General features: G+C 41.6%; 1 protein-coding gene across 1 annotated transcript in view; it reads left to right on the top strand.

Moving 5' to 3' along the window:
• The window catches only part of LOC142443957 (vomeronasal type-2 receptor 116-like), a 29,029-nt gene extending 27,780 nt beyond the window's left edge, over positions 1 to 1,249 (top strand). Inside the window, exon 7 of the mRNA XM_075545073.1 lies at positions 339 to 1,249. Coding sequence (XP_075401188.1) covers positions 339 to 1,249 — 911 coding nt within the window. The remainder of the gene's footprint in view (positions 1 to 338) is intronic.
• The last annotated feature ends 21,852 nt before the right edge of the window (positions 1,250 to 23,101 follow it).

Raw genomic sequence — 23,101 nt, 5'->3', positions numbered from 1 at the left:
TATTCTCAACCCACCCAGAGGTGCCTCAGACAAAGACCTGTTGATCTGCTTCCAAGAGATCAAATACATGGCAGACCCCAGGGAGCTCAGTCCTGCTCTGCATTTCTGGCGATTCCATTAGTCGAGTTGAGTCAAATGCATCAAACAGCTATTTTGACAAGTTACATAACTTTTCATGAAAGATTATATGTGGGTTTTTTAAAAATCAGAGTTATCAGGTAGATATAGAGAAGAAAAAATTAAAACAAAACAAATAAAACCATATACCTAATCATCCTAAGATTTGAAAGAAGTCACTGTTTCCTCTGTCTCATACTCCCTCTCACTTTTCTCCCCAGATAGTGATCAATGTATGGAGTGCCCCCAAAGTCAGTACCCCAACACTGAGAGGACTCGCTGTCTACCCAAGAGTGTGACCTTCTTGGATTATCAAGACCCACTGGGGATGGCTCTGGCCTGCACAGCTCTGTGCTTCTCTGTCGTCACGGCCATGGTTTTGGGGGTGTTTGTGAAGTACCGAGACTCTCCCATGGTCAAGGCCAACAACCGCACCCTCAGCTATGTCCTCCTCCTCTCCCTCCTCCTCTGCTTCCTCTGCTCCTTCCTCTTCATCGGCCGTCCAAACGCAGTCACCTGCATCCTCAGCAACATCTCCTTCGCAGTGATATTCACTGTGGCTGTTTCCACTGTTTTGGCCAAAAGCATCACTGTGATTCTGGCCTTCAAGGTCTTGAGACCTGGAGGAATTCTGAGGCAGTTACTGGTGTCCGGGGTTGTAAACTCTGTGATTCCCTTTTGTTCCCTTATCCAACTGATTATTTGCGGGATCTGGCTGGGAACCTCGCCCCCTTTCACTGACATAAACACCTACTCTGAACCCAGGATAATCATCATTGAGTGCAACAAGGGCTCAGTCACTGCCTTTTATTGTGGCTTGGGATACCTAGGCTCCTTGGCCCTGGGAACGTTGTTCTTGGCTTATCTGACCAGGAACCTGCCTGGCGCCTTTAATGAAGCCAAGTTCCTAACCTTCAGCATGCTGGTGTTCTGCAGTGTCTGGGTCACCTTCCTCCCTGTCTACCACAGCACCCAGGGCAAGGTCATGGTGGCTGTGGAGATTTTCTCCATCTTGGCCTCCAGTGTGGGACTTCTAGGCTGCATCTTTGCCCCAAAGTGCTATGTTATCTTCCTACATCCAGATGGAAACACATCAAAAGGGTTAAAGAATAAAACATATATGAAGGGATAATGATTGGAATCTCTTTTGCTTGTTTTTCTCATATATTTCATGAGAAAGAATTAATGTGAACTTGAAAAATAAACTACCACATTCTCACAGCTAGATTTTAAGTAACTGCTGCATACATTGCATGTCTTGAATTTTGATTTTTCATTGTTGTTAGGTGCTTTGGTGGGAGAAAAATGAGGCTTTCTTTGGCCATAAAGAGTTAGAGTCTTAGAAGCCCACAGAGGCGATTCTACTCAGTCCTACAGGGTGTCTTTGAGTTGGAATAGATTAGATGGCAGTGAGTTTGTTGCTTCAGAATCAGTTCCTATTCATGGCTACCCTGTGTGTGACAGAAAAAAAAAGAAAACCCTAAAAACTAACTGTTCCTGTACCATCCTCATAGTTGTTATAATACTTGAGTCCCATTTTGTAGCCACTGTTTTAGTCCATCTTCTTAAGGATCTTTCTCTTTTTCCCTGACCCTTTGCTTTACCAAGCACAATGTCCTTCTCCATAAGACAGGTCACTCTTGATAACAGGTGGGAGCAGAGTCATTAGGATACAAACTCCACAGGAACATGGCAGGGAATGGACAGCTCCCTGGGTTGATGGGCCCAGTCAAGGAGTGCATGAAACCTTTTCGATAGATTGAAACAGCCAAGAAGAATCTCGGGCAGCCCACCAGAGATTATTAAGACCGGAATTTGAGGGTGGCTACCAAAATAAACCATAGGGCTTTTATTTGGGAAAACTAACCTAAATTCTCAACGTGTTCACATTGTTACTGGAGTCATTGATCAAGACTATAAAAGGGAAATCGAGGCAGTGATTAAGCCTGATGTACCAAGGGTTATAAAGAAGGGAGATTGCATAGGACAGTTTCTCCTAATACCCCATGTCCCTGTTAGCAGAAACTACACCAATCAGAAAGAAAAGTCAGAGAATACAGGTCCACCCTTGAGTCGTGGGATAATCTGGAATGCTAGCATGGATAAACGAGAGCACTCATCTATGGAATTAATAATTGAAGGGGGAAAAAACAGGGCTTTTTGGTTCAGGAGCTGACACTTGAGTTGTGAGCCAAGCTTTTTGCCACTGCCCAGCACTAATTTTACCATGGGAGGTATAGGAGAAGTTGACCAAGAGAAGGTGTGGCAAAGTGGCAGAATCCTACTATGTACAGGGCCTGAAGGGTGGACAGGTTTGATTAAGCCAGTGGTAACCCTACCCTGATTAACTTTGGGGGGAGAGATCTGTTACAGCAATGGGGAGCTAGATTATATATCCCTCCGCAGAATCCCGTAACGCAGAATCTTATGAAGAATACGGGTTATAAGGGAAATGGCCTTGGGAAAAAATGAGCAGGGAGCTCCTTCTCCCATTGAGATCACTCCTCAAAACAACTGCTTTGGTTTGGGGTGTCCAAATTTCTACTTGGGACCACTGTTGTGAGTCCTGTACCCATTAAACTAACTTGGAGATCAAATGACCCAATTTGGATAGAACAGTGGCCCCTTAATAGTAAAAAGTTGAAGGCGCTGCATAATTTAGTTCAAGAACCGCTGAGAGAGGATCACATGACAGAGACTCTTAGCCCCTCAAATTCCACTTTATTTGTAATTAGAAAGAAATCAGGCAGATGGAGGATGCTCATAGACTTAAGAGCTTTTCGTTCTGCTACACAGCCAATGGGGACACTACAGTCAGGTCTTCCTTCACCTCGCATGTGTCCAGATAGGATTGTGATAGAATTAAAGGATTGTTTTTTACACTATTCAGTTGGATCCTGGTGATCATGAAATGTTTGCATTTACTGTACCAGAACTAAATCATAGAGCTACTGTGAAAAGATACCATCTAAAGACTCTAGCTCAGGGCATGGTGAACAGTGCCACGGGGTGTCAGTTTTTCATAGGAATCGTGTGGGAGCCCGTCAGAAGACTATTCTCTGAGGCTTATATAATTCACTACGTGGATGATATTCTAATGGCTGCACCTGACAATGACACGCTTCAACAGACCTATATGCACGTCAGTGAAGCTGTCTCTCAGACAGGATTGGTAATTGCTCCTGATAAGATTCAAACCACCAGTCCTCATACTTACATTGGTAGATCTCACCATTATTAGGCCGCAGAAACTTGAGATTAGGAAAGAGCTACTAAGAACATTAAATGATTTTCAGAAACTCCTTGGAGACATAAATTGGGTTAGACCAATTTTTCACACTCCCATCTCCTCCACTTCTACCCTAGCCTAAGGGAATAAGCCTATTTAGAATGAGCACACCTGGCAGAACCGGCCCTAAGGTGATTCGGCCTTACTGGTAACAAGCAGCACAGTTAAGCACCAAAGGAACACGCCACTGTCAGCTATTAGTGGGTATGATCCTTCTATCATAATTCGGTCTTATACCCCAGCTCAAATAACTGTTTTAGATAGATTTCCAGTTAGCCTTAGCTGAATATCATGGAAAATTAGATTGTTGCTCCCACCCACCCCCCTCTGGGGATTCCGAAAGCAGACTCCTTGGACTAGTAAGGTCCCCTCACACAAGCCAATTGAAGGAGCCCGCACTTACTTTACAGACAGCTCCAGTAATGCAATAGCAGCCTACTGCGGTCCCACCACTCAATCTTTTCAAACCTGTTACAGCTCTACGCAGAAAACAGATATCTGCTATCATTCTGTTATTCAAAAGCGTAAAGCAGGACAGCAACATAATCAGCGACTCGGCTTACACAGTCCAAGTCTGTCCTTTAATTGAAACAGCGAAGTTGATGTCGGAGCTTCACTCTGACATTGGGAAATTGTGCCTCAGTTTGCAGGATCAAATAAGAACATGCTCTCATCCTTTCTTCAAAGAACGCACAAGAGCCCACACACAATTACCAGGACTAATTTCTCTAGGAAATGCCAATGCAGACATGCTGGCACAAAAGGCGTTCACTGCTCTTGGGCTCCCACAAGTAGAACAGATAATGCTAAGGGATCGATACCACCTAACACGGGCACAGGCCAGGCAGATTGTCAGGTACTGTTCTTACTGCCAGCATGCCTCACTCAGAGAAGGACCTGACAAGGGTCAACCCACACGGAAAATTTCTAACTAATTGCTCAGAGGAATCCAACATCACCTCATGTGATTATGTCAGCGATTGTGAGTGGCACAGGACCCCTAAAAACATGACAACTACCAGGTCACAGTTAATGGCCTGGCATGAAGGGGGATTTGCACCTCCCATCCCAGGCTGCGGAAGCCTGAGACAGGACCTGAACAGTGGGACCTGTGGAAATTACTCCTTGTCACTAAGCCTTTAACAGGTTGTACAGGAAGCTTTGCTGGCACCAGTTAATCTGGCTATACTTATGGTTTTCACAAAAATGAGACTCAATAACCCTCTCGTGTGTAAAGCTGTCATGTGCTTGCTATCAGAAACATCATTATAAACGAAGCTGCTCAGAGTGCTACTTGCCATAATTGTAAATTGTTCACAAACTTGTTCCTTATGGTTGTGGTAAAGGGTATGTCTTCAGGACACCCCCTTTTTGGATCTATGGGAATATCTTGATAGATTCATTCTAACATACCAATTTCTCTAAGCTTTTGGATGCCTTCCTCTACAGTGTACCAAGGTACGTCAGGTACTTCAAGTTGGTCTAATCTAGGCCATCTGGCAGTCCATGCTTCATTGAACCAACCAAATAAAGATTTAGATCATTTTTCAGCCTGTCTCGCAGAGACATTGAAAGAAGAGTCTGTGCTTAGGGGTCCCGTATCCAGAAACTCAGACCGGTCTAATATTACATTTCATGCACCAGTATCCCACACCCTGAGTAACCATTTCCAGGGGCATTCTCCAGGCTTTTGCTTGTACGTATTTGAGAACTCGAGCAGGTCTTTATGTGTGTAGCATACTTCTTCTTGGATAATCCTCTCAACTTCACCTTTAGGAGATTTCTGAGACTTAATTTTAGTGACAGGTCTAGCGGAAATAATGGGTGGTGAGGGGGTTTCCTGGATGCTCTCAGCAATATCTTGCGAGGCATCTTCCTCAGGTAATGAGCCTGATGCAGCCCCACCTGGCATATCAACTTGAATAGTTAGGTTAATCTGCTCAGGTGTTTCTAAGGGCTCAATATCCTCTTCTGGATCATCAGCCCATATGTTCCCATCCCATGTTTCAGGGTCCCAACTTTTCCCAATTAATGCCCTTACTTTGGTTTCAGACACTACTCTAGATCTGCAATTCAGCTGCCGTTGTAATTCAGCCACTCATATAATGAGACTCTGGACCTGGTTCTCAGCAATGTCAGCTCTTTTGAAAGAGGAGAGAAGGCTCTCCTTTGTAGCACAGATGGAAGTTTTCAAATCTGTTAGTCTGCACCTGAGGCGTGCTTTTGAGGCTCTGAGATCATCCCTCTCCTTAATCACACTTTCCATTGTACGAAGGACCAGCCAACCAGCTTCCCTATACTTGTCATTATCACAAAACTCCTGGAAAATATCAAATATACGATTGCCTAGAGCATCTCCTTTATCCAGCACGTCATCTACTTTAGGTGCTACTTTAGGTATTATCATTGCTATTTCACACCATGGATTAGTACGGGTAGTAGACGTGTCCCCGTCAAGACTAAATAGGTTGGAAAACCAATTTAAGAAATCCATATTTATAGGGTTAGGGTTAGGGGAAAAAAAAAAAAGAAAAGAAATCCATATTTATAGTTTATTTCTCTAGAAGCACTCCTGGTACCAAAATGTATTGGACAGGGTTCTCTAGAGAGACAAACCAGATTGCTAGTAATTATATATAAATATATTTATAAAGATAGATATATAATTCAAGAAATAAACCGTTAAATTATATACAGATAGATAATACAATAAATTAACAGTTAAATTATAAAGCAGTGAGACACTAGCAGTCCTTCAGGTTTTGAGAGCTGCCAGTTGCCAGTCCCCTTCTGTAGAGAGAGCTGGGCTATATATACCCAGGCAGCAAACAGCAAGGCAGGTCCCCAACTGTCATCAACTGTCAGTCCCCAGCTCCAGAGATGAACATTCCAATCTTGTGGGCTTAAAGGGACCTCAACTTACAGCGACACAGTCCACAAGCTAGGCATCCCACAGGTAGTGTACCCCTTTAAACTGAGGCACAGAACAATCAAGGTGAGGCTCACTGAGCCATTTATCCCTCTGCCCTTCAGTTAATCCTACTTATGTTTATCAGCCAGGCTGGCACAATAAACTATAGCACTTGTATTAACCATTATTTGCTTATTGTCCTGCCAGAACAAGACATGAAGAAGTCAACAGCAAAACTAACCAGGGAATTTCTGGAAGAAAAGTCCCCCACCCTAATGAATGACAATCAGTCACTCATACAGGAAGCAGAGAGGACACCAAGGAGACTAAACCCCAGGAAGAGCTCAACAAGGCACATAATAGTTAAAGTATCCACCTTCGAGGAAAAAGAGAAAATCCTAAGAGCAGCAAGAGAAAGGAAAACAGTCACATACAAGGGTTCTCGGGTAAGAGTATGCTCAAACCTATCAACAGAAACCACAAAGAAGAGGAGAGAGTGGACTCACATCTTCCAAAAGCTGAAAGAAGACAATGTCTCCCCTAGAAACTTTTACCCTGCCACTTTATCTATTAAGATAGAAGGAGAGATAAGGGTCTTCCAGGACAGGAAAAACATAAAGAATACGCTTCAAGACACCCAACCCCAAGGAAGATTCTTGCCTACTCGCTATGGCCAGAAGACCAACATCCACCAAGCACCGGAAGCCAATGAGCCAATACCAGTCGCCAATACAGAATGAAAAGAAGGCAATAAAGAAGCCCCCCACAAAGACACAGCACAGTGATAAGGAGGGTGATAGCCAAACACTCAAGTCCAAAGACACGAGATGTCAGCAATGAATCCACAGATAGTGTTAATAACTCTAAACGTCAACAGCCTTTAACTCCTACACTAAAATAAAGAGGCTTTCAGACTCCCTTGGAAAACATAACCCATCAGTCTGTTGCCTACAGGAAACATATCTTAAGTTCAAAGAATAAACTAAGAATAAAAGGCCGGCAGAAGATACACCAGGCAAACGGCAACTCATGAAAAGCAGGAGTCACAGCCCTAATTTCAGACAAAACTGGTCTCAAGGTTCAAACCATAAAAAGAGATAAGGAAGGGCACTTTATAACGCTCAAAGAATCCTTTACCAGGAACCAGTGAGCACAATAAATATACATGTGCCAAATGAGAGACGGCAAAATTTGTGAAACTATTCAGAACATGAAAAAAGATATCACAGATTCACAGTTATAGTAGGTGACTTTAATACGCCACTTTCAAAGAAAGATAGATTATTGAGAAGGAAGTTCAGCAAAGAGACTATAGAGTCATAACTTTGCTGTCAGGGACTTATTTTAATTTTCTTCAGCTTGGACCTGAACTTACATATGAGCAGTTGATGGTCTGTTGCACAGTTGACCCTGGCTTGTGTAGGCTGATGATATTGAACTTCCCTCTCATCTCTTCACATAGATACAGTCCATTTGACTCCTGTGTTTACCACCTGGGGAGGTGCACTTACATAGTGGCTTTCCATGTTGATGGAAAAAGGCATTTGCAATGAAGAAGTCTTGAAGAATTCTATAATGAAATCCCCAGCTTTGTTTCTATCACCAAGGCCATATTTTCCAACTACCAGTCCTTCCTCTTTGTTTCTACTTTCTGCATTCTAATCACACGTATCAATGTACCTTCAATGTATGTTTGGTCAATTTCAGACTAAAGAAATTTGCCATTGAAAAAATTATCTAATTTTTTGCATGACTGTTGATATGTAAATTTGAATAACAGTTGTGTTAACTGGACTTCCTTATAGATATACAGAAGATATCCTGTTACATAGAACATAAGACAGACCTTGAAATGTTCTTCTTGACTATGCATCTGATGCCATTCCTCTTGAATCAATCATTTCTGGAAGAATAAACAGTAGACTGTCCAACTCAAAATGGCCAATACCAGTTTATTTCAGATCTTCAACGCCCAGGACATCAATCTGAACATATCTCATTTCCTTTTTAATGATTTTAAGTTTTCCTAGGGTCTTATTTTATACATTCCATGATCAATTATGAATGGATGTTTCTACTGGGTTTTGCCCCTCTCATTTTGAATAATACCCCAGTAGTAATTGGAGGTCCTGAAAGCTCAGCTCCATTCATATCGTTCAAGTCTCCCCAATGCCTTGCATCATGAGGTGTTCATCAGACAATGTATCAATGTTCCAATGCTATTGATAAGGTGTTTAGGGGCTAATGGCTCAGACGTTGACTGCCCATTTCTTCTTCTTTCTATTATATTGTTTTTCGTCTGGAAGCTCAATTGAAGCCTGTTCACTATAGGTGTGCCCCTGCTGATATTTTAATTAGTGGCCTAGCTTCCAGCATCATAGCAACATTCAAGACATCATAGTAAAACAAACTGATAGATGACTAGAGGTGAGCACAATGGACATGTGCTATATGAAGCATAGGCAAAATTCAGACTTGAATGAAAAATATTCTATGCTTAATATTAAAATTTTAATTATATGTTGAAGTGTTAATATTTTTTACAAACAAATAACCCACTGCCATCAAGTTGCTTTTGACTCACAGTGATTCTGTACATCAGAGTAGTGTCTGTCAGTCAGACTGAAAATCTTTATATGAGCAGTTAGGCTCATATTTCTGTTTCAGAATACTGGTGGGTTTGAACTGCAGACTTTGTGGTCAGCAGCCTAACACTGAACCCACTGTATTACCAGGGCTCCTTACTTTGAACCTGTTGCTGTTAGATGCCATCAAGTCCTATTTAGGACATAGTGAAATAATTTTTTGTTAAAATTGATTCCACGTGTTTTACATATTTCTTTTAATGAGCTTCCTTAAAAGTTAAAATTACATATGTGATTCACATTATACTTCCATTGGACATAATTGCTCTGTATGAATGTTTCAAATACCAAAAATATCCTTGGACTTTCCCTTCAGGTAAGGAAACAGAATGGAGACAAATCTTATTTACTTTGTAGTAAGAGCAAGGAAGAGCTGGGCAAAATAGAACTAGTTCTTTTCTACAGAACTAGAATGGAACTAAGGTCTCAAGAGAGGCACAAATGGTTTGCACTTGATTACTAACTTAAATGTTGGTGGTTTGAACTCCAACAAGTGTTGTCACGGAGGAAAGGTCAGGAGATCTGCTTCCATAAAGATTACAATGAAGAAAACGCTGTGGAACAATTCTAGTTCGTAACATTTGAGGTTAGTAAGTGGACTAATTCAAGGTAATATTTTATTGCTGTTTCCTTTGTTTCTTAAGAGAAGTGTCCCGTGAAAGAAAACCTTGAAGAATCAAGTTCCAGACAGAATGGAGCCTTCAAAATTAGCGCCTAGTCATCCAGCTGGGCACCTGGTCTGGGCATATGTGCCCAGAAGAGAAAGCCCAAACCTGGATGCTCACATGTTGCTGGTAGGTTGTAGGGGGAAAGATGATGCAGCCCCTTTGGAAAGCAATTTGGAAATTTCTTATAAAATTAACACATATCTGCCATATGACCCAGCAATTTCACTCCAAGGTATTTAGACAGGAGAAATATAAACCTGTGTCGTCAAAACAAACGTGCACACTAACGTTCAGAGCAGTTTCATTCAGGGGAAAAGGATAAATAGAAAGCAGACAGCAAGGATGTGGAGTTAGCAACAGTGCATAGTAACCAAGAGAAATGCGCTTAGATGGATTTGCGAGTTCAAAGCTTACTTTCAGGTTGATATGTTAACAAGTCTAGCTCATGTTGCTTAGAATAAATAGTTCCATCAGGATTCAAAACAGTTGAAAATAAAGGCATGCCCAAAAGGGCGAGACAAGAAGCCAAAGCAACACATCTGGAAGCGGTAAGTTAATTTGAGAGGAGAAAAAAAAAAAAAAACACTTAACGGGTTTTGTTTGTTTGTTTGGTCTTGTTTTCCTTTTTGCGCACTCACATTGTCTCTTGGGCCCTGAGAGTTCCAGGAACCGGAAGCGGAAGTACGTTCCACGCACCGCCTCGGCCGGGGACGCGGCTCCTGGATCCTGAATCCACAAGGAGGGTGAGTATCGGTTGGCATCCTTGGTCGGCCTCCGTTGTGGTTGCTCTTGCTCCTGCCCTGGTGTTCAGGTCGCTGCGCGGGTCTCCGTACAGTCCCGCCCTGCCCGTCCCCGAACCCCCAACCCCGCGTTGCACTGAAGCTGCGGGACGTTGCCCGGGTTCGTGGGCGGCCTGCCGCCGCCGCCGCTGCTTGGGAGGCTGGTGGGAGAGGCCCAGGCGGTGGGACGGGCCTGCGTGTTTCGCCGCGTTAACAGGTAAAATCACGTCCGTCTTTGCAAAGCCAACGTGCGGTTTGCGGCAGCTTCCCACGAGTGCAGTCCCACCTCTTCCAAGCCCCGCCTGGCGATGCGGGGCCTAAATGCCCGTCCCGCCTCCTCCAGCCTGGCACTCCGCCAGCTCCCATTCCTGCGTGCGCGGCAACGACCCAGCAGGACTCCAGACCCAAGCCAGTCTTTGCCCTGCAGTAGCTTCCGCCCACTGCCCTTGTCGCTTCGGAGTAGAACTGCCCTTGTGGGTGTCCGGGATTAACTCTTTAAGACATGCTCACCTGTCTCCCCCAGAGCAGCTGGTGGTTTGGAAAGGGAGATTATGATGAGGAATAAATGTATCCCCCTTGCTCTAATGCTTTTAAGTCTGTGAGATCGATGGAGGCCGATGGAACACGAGTTTGGAACTGTATGTGTCTTTAGCCCCAATTTCAGGAGGAAAATAGCAAGAGACCTATTTTGAGGAATGTCTTTGGCTTTAAAGGCAGATATTCTAGTCAGGGTTGTGTGACAAAGCAACAGGGGCAATCTTCGTTCATTGGGTACAAAATGGACTGTGGTTGAACAAACTCACTGTAGGCGATGATCACTTATAAGATCCCACACCCAGTGCTTCGCCAAGATCTTAAGGCTTAATGGAGACACAATGCACTGCATCCAGTGCCAATGATTCCACCACAGTTTCTGCTACCACAGAGTCACTCTTAAGGAGTTGAGGTTTTTTGGAGTAAAAGCCTGCATATTCCTAATGTCAGCGCAGCAAGTGTTGGAACTAGAGGCAAAATAAGATGGGAGGCATGGTTCATGAAAATAATCAAAATCCTTAAACCGATCCTAGGTCAGCCGTAATATTTCAAACAAAAAAAGCACCAAACTTTCTATAATTGAGTCAGCTTGTAATCCTACTTATGAAGTATATAAACGAGGGGCTTCACAAAGTTCATCAGAATATAGAATTACAAGGTAACAATTTTTCCACAAACTTTTTGAAGTCCCCTTATATGTAAACGTTTATACTTAAGTATGTGTGTGTGTGTACACACACACATAGATAAGATATATACCTATTGTCGTTGAGTCAATTCCTACTCATAGCAACCTATATAGGGGGTCTGAGGCTGTAAATCTGTACATGAGCGGATAGCTACATCTTCCTCACATGGCTGGTGGGTTTGAATGACACACCAAAGTTAGTGGTCTAGTGTGCACCCTCTTGCCTCCTGTCAAAAATTTTAAGTATATAAAATTAAATGCCCCGTTGGAAAAAAAATGATTTCTAACTCCAATGTTGTTAGAGCAATTTGTTTGTTTTTTCACTATTTGGAAAAAAAATTCCTAATTTTTGTTATGGAAGTAGTCCTTTAAAAAATATTATTCACCAATTAATCCAGATTAATTTACTTTTGAAAGTCCGTTCTTTCCACATTGCAGTACCTCAAATGTGATTTCATTTCTCTACACTGCCATACTTTAGAGTCTGGCACTGAATCTTTGAAATACCTACTTAACTCTTTTTAGCCCCATAATGTCCAAATTTTCTTTCTTCCACTCAATACACGAAGAATTTAAGTTTCTTCCAGTTTAGAAAAGATGGTGTCATTTCATGTTATCTTTTCTGATGTTGTTATAAAATGTATATAATAAGAGATTTGTTATCTTGACCATTTTTGTAAGTTTGGTTCAGAAATATTACTTTCACCATTTCCAAGTTTTTCTGTCATCCTGAGCAGGGACTCAGTGTATCTTAAGCATTAACCTCCCCAGATCATCTACCCATCCCTGGTAGCCAGTGGTAGACTTTGGTTTCTAGACATTTACCAATTTATAAATCTCATATGTTGGCATTGGGCTGTTAACCTCAAGGCTGGTGGTTCGAATTCACCACAACTTTGCAGGAGAAATATGAGACTATCTGTTCCTGTATAGATTTACAGTCTCAGAATGTCTGTATAGTGTCCTTATGAGTCAGAATCTACTCAATGGGAATAGGTATATATCATACCCATGTGTGTACACACATTTATTGATATTTAATTCCAAAACTTCTACAATTTAAATTCCATATTCCTATGAACTTTTTCAAGCCCCTCAGATCTATTTCATAGGTAGGATTATATATTTTTATTTTGTATATTTATTTATCAGAACTTTATTTCTTTATTGTTCAGATTGAACAATACAAGGATAAATAAAAAAGCATTGCTACTAGGATTCTAGTTCATTCATGCATGGGTTTGCTCCACACAAAACATGTTTAAACATACGAGGGGGTACCAAAAAAAGAATGGACTTTTTTCAAAGCCATGTTTTTGATATATTTTTTTTTTTTACAAAACACCCTATCACCTTGAAAGTACTCTCCATTATACTTAATAAGTTTGTCAAACCTGCGATTCCATTCTTGGAAACATTTTTCAAACTCATCTGTTTGGATGGCTGACAGCACCTCCCTTGCTTTTTCTTCACTTCTGCTATGTCCATCGCTGTTCTTTCATGTTCCTCTTCGTTCCTGGAAACAGAAAAAAGTCACATGGAGCGAGGTAAGGTGTGTGGGGCAAGAGAGGCATCATGCTGTCAAAACCTGACTCGCTGATGGCTGCGTGAGCAGGTGCACTGTTGTGACAAAACCACAGATCAGGCCCTTTTTTGTCACACACTGTTATGCAGTCTTTTCAGAACCTCTAAATAAAAAGCTTGATTAACAGTCTGACCTGGTGGAAGAAACTCCAAATGCACTATCCCGCTCATCAAAAAAATAAATGAGCATTGTCTTGATCTTTGATTTCATTTGATGAGCTTTTGTGGGGCCAGGTGACAATGGTGTGTTCCGCTGACTTGATTGTTTGCTTTGCGGATCACAAAAATAGCACCATGTCTTGTCACTAGGAATGACCTTGGGAAAAAAGTCTGGGTCACTTCAGAGCCAGAGTCATTCTTTCAAAGCACGGCATATTTCCACTCAATGCTCTTTTTCCTGGTCAGAACCCGAGGCACAAATATAGCGACACTTTGCATTCCCACATCTTCCATTAAAATTCGCTGAACCGAGCTCCTAGATAGTCCAGGTAACTCCCCCATCTTTTCAGTGGTTGATCATCGGTCCTCAAGCACAAGTGCATGAATTTTGTTGACATTTTCATCCATTTGGGAAGTTGATGGGTGACCAGAATGAGGTTTGTCATCAGTCAACATTTCACCTTTTTTTTGAAAGGAGAAAGCCACTCGTAACTTTGAGTTTTTCCCATAGTGCTGTCCTTATAAGCTAAGTTCAACGTCACAACAATTTCTGTGGTATTTTTCCCTGAGCAGGAAACAAAATTTCTCAGTCTCACTCTGTTCTCTTAAATCAGCCACCACAAAAAAACGAGGTTCGAGTGTAACTGCGTTTATGAAAAAAATTCACTGTGACCAGAGAGAACCTTCCCAGGCGACACCACTGGGTGCACTAACTCAGAGAGTTGCTCGATGCTTGCCTAGTGTGAAAAATGCATCCCATGAAAGCTCTGCCCAGTGGATCTTTTTTCCTTTTTTTTTGGGGGGGGGGGGTGTTAGCCCTCATCTAGCTGATCAGTGAATGGCTATGGACAATCCTCTCAGTCTTAGTCTCACAAGAATGACTTAAAAATATTTTTGAGGACTAATAACCAAGTTTAAAAAAAAAACTCAGCTGGACATCTGCTCAAACCACTGAAGCTTTGCAACAATTTTACAAGGATCCTGCCCTCAAATAAAACAACAGATTTTTAAATGGATCAAACATTTTTTTAAGGGATGTGGGTAAGACTTCAAAGATGAGCCAAGAGAAGAAAGGTTAGATGAATGAAGAAGCTGGCCAAAGTCTAGGAACTCGGGAGACAAGACTTTAATTTACCACTGATGCAATAGCTACTGAAGATGGTGCATCACATGTTTCAGCATTTTCCATTTTAAGCTAACAACTTGATCTTATCCAGCGTTCAGCCAGATGGGTACCAACAGAATTGTGGCTAGCTCAAAGAGCTGATCCGTCCTTCAATCTTCTAAGCAAGATTGAAGTTAATGAAGATGATTTTATGGAACAAATCACAACCAGAGGCAAGCCTTGTACTTATTCTTAAGACCTGGAGAAAGGTCCGATAAAAACTGGATTCCAAGGGGATTGGTGAGCCAGTTAAATTCAGGGGGTCAGCTCAGAAGGCTATGGTGACTAGTTTTGGGGAAATCGAAAAGGGTCATCCTGATAGGTTTTGTTGAAAGACACAAGACAATCATCGAGGCTTATTATGGAGTTTTAAGAAAATTGAAAATGACATTGGTGAAAATAAGGCCAGAAGAGCTGTATCAAGAAAATTTTTTTCCATAACAATGTACCTGCTCATTTAAGAGTAGCAGAAGCTGGCCAGCAAAAAATTTTATTGGGAAGCCATTCACCTACAGCCCTGACTTTGCTCCTTCGCGCGTCTTTGTATTCATAAAACAATTCAAAGGAACACAATTTGAACCGCCAGGGTGCCCAAACTGTCATTTGACTTGGTGCAAAGACCATAGAATTCTTCGTGGAAGAGTTAGAGAGATGGAAATATTGCCTTTAGAAGAATTGTATAGGTATACCAAATTTGGTTTTTCCACTCAGGTGTTGATGCGCATTTGGGTCATGTTCACCTTTGGGCCATTGTGAATAGTGCTGCCATGATTGCTGTTGTACAGTTAACTATTTGTGTCCCCACTTTAAAGACGTGGGTAAAATTGTTGAGTCAAACTTTTTCACAGAGGCTCTACCACTTTACTGTCCCACCCACAATAGATGAAGGTTCCTATTTTTCTACATTGTCCCCAATACTTATTACTTACTGTTTTTCTGGATCGTAGCCATCCTAGTAGGGTGAGTTTGGTATCTCACTGTTGTCTTGATTTGCATTTCCCTAATCACACTTTTCATGTGTTTATTGGACATTTTTATATCTTCTTTGATGAAGTGGTTATTCAGATCTTTTGCCTGTTTTTTAAAATGGCAGTGTTTGTCTTTTGCTCTTGAGTTTTAAGAGTTCTTCATATTTTTTGAATACTAAACACTCATCAGATGTATGATTCCCAAATATTTTCTCCTGTTCTGTAATTTCTCGTCATTTTTTTCCTTTTAAATCCTTTAGGTTCTCAAAAGTTTTTAATTTTTAAATTGAAAAAGTCCAATTTTGTGCATTTCATATTTGTTGCTTGTCTTTTTCATAACATAGCTAAGAATCCATTATTGAAAGTAGGTCCTAAAACTACATATTATTCTAAGAAGTACATAGTTCTGGTTCATAGTACTTAAGTCTCTTGTTCAGTCTCATTTAATTTTTACATATTAAATTGTATAGTGAGGTAAGGCTTCAACTTTTTGTTTGTTTGTATGTGGAGATCCAGTTTTCCAAGCACTGCTACTACTAATAATAAATAATAAATGTTTTTTACGTTTAGCAATCAATGGCCTGGGTGCACAAAAAGAAAAAATATATTAAAACCCTATTTTGGAATGCTTTACACTTTCTACAGAACAGAAACTAAAATTACCTATTATACAGTTAATCACAAGTTCTTTTGCCCACACATATGAGTATTGTCTAAAACATGTCTTCTCGGAAGCAGTGAGGCCCTGCCACCACTGTGCTTGGCTAAGTTCACAAATCTGTTGTAACCTGTAGTTTCCCTGTCTTCTGGCTCTCCTCTCCTGCTAAGCTTTGTTTCCTGGTAGTCATTAAAATCTCCTGCCACTGCCATAGCTCCTTCTGCTGCTTGAACCACCACAGCCACCTGGGTGTCGTGGTTTGGCAAAATGTTGTTATGTCTGACCCAGTCCCAAGGTAGCCCTTTAAAGAAAAATTTTCCTCAGGTCAATCCTTTGAGCCTCAATGGCTCCAGAAAAGTCTAAATCTCATGAGAACTTGAAATTCTGTTCCACAGCCCCCTGTCCTACCCCCTTTTTCAAAAATTAGAATTCTATAGGCTTTATAGTAAAAATATTCAATACAGATAGCCAAGTACCTTTCAGGTTTTCTGATCTCATGCTGCATCTGTTTTTGGAAGCCTCGTCTGTACTCTGTTCTTGCTCTTTCACTGAGCCATGGCTTTAAGGTTTGCAGGAGAAATCCTTTGCTCTTTTGGATTTTATAAAGTTAAATACTTATTACCCAGAGCAAAGAATGAAGACCCTCAATGAGATTTGGAGTGGCGCTGTGACCGGAACAATGGACTTAAACATAATAATTTTGAGGATGGCACAGAACTGAGCAATATTTAGTCCTGTTGACTGCTATTAATCAGAACCAACTCCCTTACCAACGACAAATTAGCCAGCTATTTTAATTCTGGGTATTTACCCAAGAACAAAAAGATAATAGGTAAAGCCCCTTTCTTTCCAACTATCTCAACCACCAACTGATCTTGCTGTCAAAAAGAAGAGTCCTAGAGCTTCATGAAGAATGCAGGTATGTGCACCAGAGCCTTGCACCTGTTTCGTCTTCAGTGCAAATGCCTTCTGGGGAAAGCATTGGCTTGAACCTGAAAGGAGGGAACCTTATCCAGGAAAACAGCTGAAGGATAAAGACCCTCCAGTTCCTCCTTCCTCAACATGTCTAACCCAGCCTCTCCCCTCCCCCATTTCATGTTCCAGGTGTGATGTGGAGAACTGGTCCAGTGGAGGCAGCTCAGGAACCTATTTTGCACATCTGTAAATCGCTCTTAAGGATTTCAACTGTTGTCCTCCAAACTCTACCTTGTGGACCCTCCTCCAGAGAGGAGATTTACGTAGACTTCCAGAAACTGGAACAAGAAAATGGTGAATATCATACAGAACTGGGTTATTATTACCTTGTGGGCTTAAGGGTGGACATGAATCATTTGGGGAACAATTATTCGGGGGCCTCGAGTTAAAAAACCACACACAAGAAAAGAAAAAGACAGTGGAGCAGACCAGGACACTGTGCCCAAAATTGCTTCCCAAGGTCTTGCTCTACTGCTACTGGCACCTTCTCCCTACATACATGTGACTTTTTAAGCCTTGGATGACTGGGGTCGCTTTTCCTATATAACTCAGAGTGGGGTATTAACATGCCTACCCTGGGCCTTGGTGCTTTGCTTTGAATGACCAAACCAAAACTTGCTGCCATCAAGTCAATTCCTACGCAGAGTGACTCTATAGGGCAGGATAGATCTGCCCCTGTGGGTTTCCATACTGTAACTATTTATAGGAGTAGAAAGCCATGTCTTTCTCCCATTGACAGCTAGTTGATTTGAACCACTGACCTTGTGGTCAGCACCCCAACACATAAGCCACTACACCACCAGGGCCCCTGTGTGGAGTCACAGTCTCCTTACCAGAACCTGAACACAGAGCAGCTCTGCCCAAGGATACTGAGCCCCAGGCTCTCCAGAGTCATCTTTTCTTGTCACTGAAAGCAGTTTATTTTTATTAAGTTATTTATTGTGGGGACGAGCTTCCCTCAGGAATTGCAATCTTTTCTTTGCATTTCTTTTAGTCATTTATTTGGGGGCTTGTAGAACTCTTATCACAATCCATACATCCATCCATTGTGTCAAGCACATTTGTGCATTTGTTGCCATTATCATTCTCAAAACATTTGCTTTCTACTTGAACCCTAGGTATTGGCTCCTCGTTTTTTGCCATCTCCCTCCCTGCCCCCCTTTTCTCATGAACCCTTGATAATTTATAAATTATTATTTTGTCATGTATTACACTGTCCGACTTCTCCTTTCACCTACTTTCTATTGTCCATCTCCCAGGGACAGGGTTATATGTAGATCCTTGTAATTGGTTGCCCCTTTCTACTCCACCTTCCATTTACCCTCCCAGACTCACCACTCTCACCACTAGTCCTGAGGGGTTCATCTGTCCTGGATTCCTGTACCAGTGTACATCTGTACCAGTGTACATCCTTGGGTCTAGCCAGATATATAAGATAGAATTGGGATCATGATATTGGGGGGTGGGTGGGAGGGAAGCATTTAAGAACTGGAAGAAAGTTGTATGTTTCATCATTACTACACTACACCCTGACTGGCCTGTCTCCTCCTCATGACCCTTTTTTAAGGGGATGTCCAGTTGCCTACAGATGGGCTTTGGAACCCCTCTCCGCATTCCCCCTCATTCACAATGATATGTTTTGGGGTTTTTTTTTGATACCTGATCCTATTGACACCTCTTGATCACACAGGCTGGTGTGCTTCTTCCATGTGGGCTTTGTTGCTTCTGAGCTAGATGGTCGCTTGTTTATCTTCAATCCTTTAAGACCCCAGAACTATATCTTTTGATAGCCAGGCACATCAGCTTTCTCCACCACATTTGCTTATGCACCCACTTTGTCTTCAGCGAAAATGTTGGGAAGGTGAACATCATGGAATGCCAGTTTAATAGAACAAAGTGTTCTTGCATTGACGGAGTACTTGAGTGGAAGCCAATGTCCATCTGCTACCTTAATACTAAACCTATAAATATATGCACATAGATCTATTTCCCCAGTGTCATATATAAATATACTTACATTTGTACATGCCTGTGTTTAGACCTCTATAAATGCCCTTTGCCTCCTAGTTTTTTCCTCTATTTCGTTTTACTTTCCTTTTGTCCCACTTTCATGCTCAGCCTTCATTTGCATTTCAGTAATTCCTCTGGGTTACATTGCCCTTGATCAAGGCTTACCAGGCTTCTTATACCCTCCTTGCCACTGATTTTCACTCACTTGTTGTTCCCTTGTCCCTGGGTTTGTTAACACCACTTCCTTTCTCCTACCTCCCCCTTCTCCCATATCCCCCTGGAATTCTGGGTCCCATTGTTTTCTCCTCCAGATTATTTATCCTGCCTATCTTATCTAGATAGACCTGCAGAGATAATAATATACACAAAAATAAGAGCAAAATAAAGCAACTAAAAAAAGAAAAGCCTGTAAATAGTTTAAGGTGTGTTTGTTGAAATTTAGGAGTGTTTTCCAATGGAGTCTGATGGGGTACCACACCCTGGCCCCAAAGTCTATTTTGGTATTCCCTCAGGACTTCCTTGCTCTGCTTCCCTTGCTTTTCTGTTACACATCCTTAGTGTTTGCCTCGGTGTAGTGGGGTCAGATCAGGTGCACTTGACACACAGTGTCTCCAGTGTTGTCCCCTGTAGGGCTATGAGTCAGTAAGGGATGTCATGTCTCATAGTGGGGCCAGCTATATGGTCCGCTCTGCATTGACTGCTCTGAGCAGGGATATCGTCCTCAAGGCTTGGTGGGCCATGATCTGCTCCACTCTCTCTTCTTCCCCTCTCATTTTGCTCCCGTGTGCTCTAATCAGACATGTCCCTCTCCCTGAGCTGTAGCATCAGTGTTGTCCTCTGAAGTAAATTCTTCTGGGGAAAAGGGTAGTTGTCCACGTAGTTGGGATTGGAGCTGGCCCCTCAGTCCTCTGTATTGGGTCCCGGCTTTTGCTGGTATGTTACATTCACATCTTGGAGCACCGGTTGAAGTCTGGTCCCTCTTTCCCTGTGGAGACATAAACAGTACCCTCCTCTTGGGTGGGTTAGTGCGCTGTTTCCCTGCTACCCTTTTTTTTCCCTTTTCCCCTTCCTGTTTAGTTGGCTACCATATACCTGGATTTGGTCTGGCCCCTGCCATACTACCTAGAGCTCACCCCATGAATGTTTGTATACAGTAGTTTTTCCCGATCCCCTTTTGCATGTTTTTAAGCTTACCTCAGTGGACTCATGTTGTATTTGTCCTTTTGTGCTTGGCTTACTTCGCTTAGCATGATTTCCTCCAGTTCTTCCCGTGGTATAATGTGATTCATGCATTTATCACTGCTTTTTACTGATACATAATACTCCATTGTATGTATGCACCACAGTTTTTAATCCATTCATCTGTTGAGGGAAATTTGGTTTGTTTCCAACGCCTTGTAATTGTGAACTGTGCTGCGATGAACATTGGAGCACAGGTGTCTGGCTGTGGTTTGTGTCTTGCCTCTTCTGAGTATTTGCCCAGTAGGGGGATTACTGGGTCATATAGTAGCTCAATTTCCATCTGCTTTAGATATCGCCAAATCGATTTCCATAGTGGCTGTACATACCTATAGGTCCACCAGCAGTGGATGAGAGTTCCTATCTCCCCACAGCCCCTCAAACACGTGTTGCTTTCTGATTTTTTTAATTGGGCTGTCTTTGAGGGTGTTAGATAGCATCTCACTGTTCTTTTAATTTGCATTTCTCTTATGGCTAATTATCGGGAACATTTTCTCATATGTTTATTGTCCATTCGGATTCCTGCCCTTGTGAAACTTCTGTTCAGGCCCTTTGTCCACCTCCTCCGTGGGCAGTTAGTTTTTTTCTTGTTGTAAGTTAGCAGAGTACTATAGATTTTAGTAATAAGGCCTTTGTATGATGTGTAATTGCTAAAGATGTTTTCCCACGCTATGGGCTCTTTATTATTCTCTTGAGTTCTTTCAATGTACACCTGTTTTTTATCTTCAATATATCCCACTTGTCAATTTGTGACTCATCTGTGTTTGTGTCCTTCCCTATTTCTGATAGCCTATGTATTCCCTGTGCCAAAGTTCTCAAGTTTGTCCCAATTCCCTCATTGATGGCCCTAATAGTTTGGGGTTTTACTTCAAGGTCTGTGATCCACCTTGAGTTTATTCTTGTGCATGGAATGAGATAAGAGTCTTGCTTCATATTTCTACAGGTCAATATCCATTTTTTTCCAGCGCCACTTGTTAAAGAGGGCATCTGCTTCCCATTGGATATTTTGGGGGCCCTTATCAAGGATCAGTTGTCTGTATGCTGATGATTTTATTGTATAGTATATGCTAAAGTCAGGTAAATCAAGCCTTCCCCCTATGTCCTTCTTCTTGAGGAGTTCTCTGCTAATTCTGGGATTCTTCCCTCTCTATATAAAGTTGGTAATCAGTTTTTCCATTTATTTGAAGAAAGATGAAGGTAATTATATTGGTATTGTATTAAATTTATATAATGCCTTTGGAAGAACTGACATCTTGACTATATTGAGTCTTCCAATCCACAAGCATGGGGTATTCTTCCATTTGTCGAGATCGCTCTTGGTTTCTTGTAATAGTGTTCTGTGTTTTCCCCATGTAGATTTTTTGTTCTTTTAGTGAGGTATATCTCTAGATATTTCAATTTGTGTTTGGCTGTTGTGAAGGGTACCACCTTTTTTATCTCCTCTTCTGTGGTCTTATCTGATGTGTATAACAATCTGGTGGACTTCTGTTTGTTGAGCTTGTATCCTGCCACTCTGCCAGTACTGCCCTTGTGGAACTGTTGGGATTTTCCATATTTAAAATCATATTATCTGCAAATAACGATAGTTTCACATCTTCCTCCCTTGACAAATATCTTCGATGTCTTTTCTTTGCCTTATGCAGTTAGCTGAAACCTCCAGCACGATATTAAATAAGAGTGAGAACAAGGGTCATCCTTGTCTGGTCCCCTTTTTTAGTGGGATTGTGTTTTGTACATTGACTACCACGTTGGCTGTTGGTTTTTCATATATAGCTTGTATTGTCTTGAGGAATTTTCCTTCCGTTCCTATCTTCTCAAGTGTCTTAAACAGGAACTGGTGTTGGATGTTGTTGAATGCTTTTTCTTTATCAATAATATCATGTGGTTCTTATAGTCTTTCATGTCAATGTGATGAATAATACTAATGGTCTTTCATATGTTGAACTATCCCTGCATCTCTGGTATGAATCCTACTTGGTCATGATGAATTATTTGTTTTATATACATTTGTATTCTGTTGGCTAGTATTTTGTTAAGGATTTTTGCATTGATGTTCATTATGGATATTGTTTCTGTAGTTCTTGATTCTTGTGGGATCCTTGCACGCTTTGGGTATCAGAGCTATACTAGCTTCATAGGAGTTCAGGAGTTTGCCATCTTTTTCTATGTTCTGCAAGAGTTTGTGTAGGATTGGTGTTAGTTCTTCCCTAAATGCTTGGTGGAATTCTCCAGTGAAGCCATCTGGTCCAGGGGATTTTTTTGTTGGTGACCTTGTCTGTTTCTTCTATTTCTATGGGTCTGTTGAGATTCTTGACGTCCATCAAGGATAGTCTTAGGAGGGATTGTTTTTCCAAGAATTTGTCCATGTCTTCCAAATTGTTGAATTAATTGGAGTACAATCCTTCATAGTACTGTGTAATTAACGTTTTGATTTCATTAGGGTCTGTTGTAATGTCCCCTTTCTCATCCCTTATTCTTGCTATTGAAATCTGTTCCCTCCTTTCTTAGTTAGGTTTGCCCGCGGTCTGTTGATTCTGTTTATCCTTTTAAAGAACCAACTTTTAGCAGCATTAATTTTTTCAATGTTTTCTTATTTTCCCTCTCCTGAATCTCACCCCTGATTTTTGTTTCTTTTCTTTTGCTATTAGTAGGATTGTCCTGCTGACTCTGCTCTAGTTGTTGTAAATATTGTGCCAGTGTATCAGTCATGAA

Source organism: Tenrec ecaudatus, chromosome 1 (assembly GCF_050624435.1).
Source record: "Tenrec ecaudatus isolate mTenEca1 chromosome 1, mTenEca1.hap1, whole genome shotgun sequence".
NCBI lineage: Eukaryota > Metazoa > Chordata > Mammalia > Afrosoricida > Tenrecidae > Tenrec > Tenrec ecaudatus.
The sequence above is the reverse complement of the archived record's forward strand: the minus strand, read 5'-3'. Positions and strand labels throughout refer to the sequence as shown.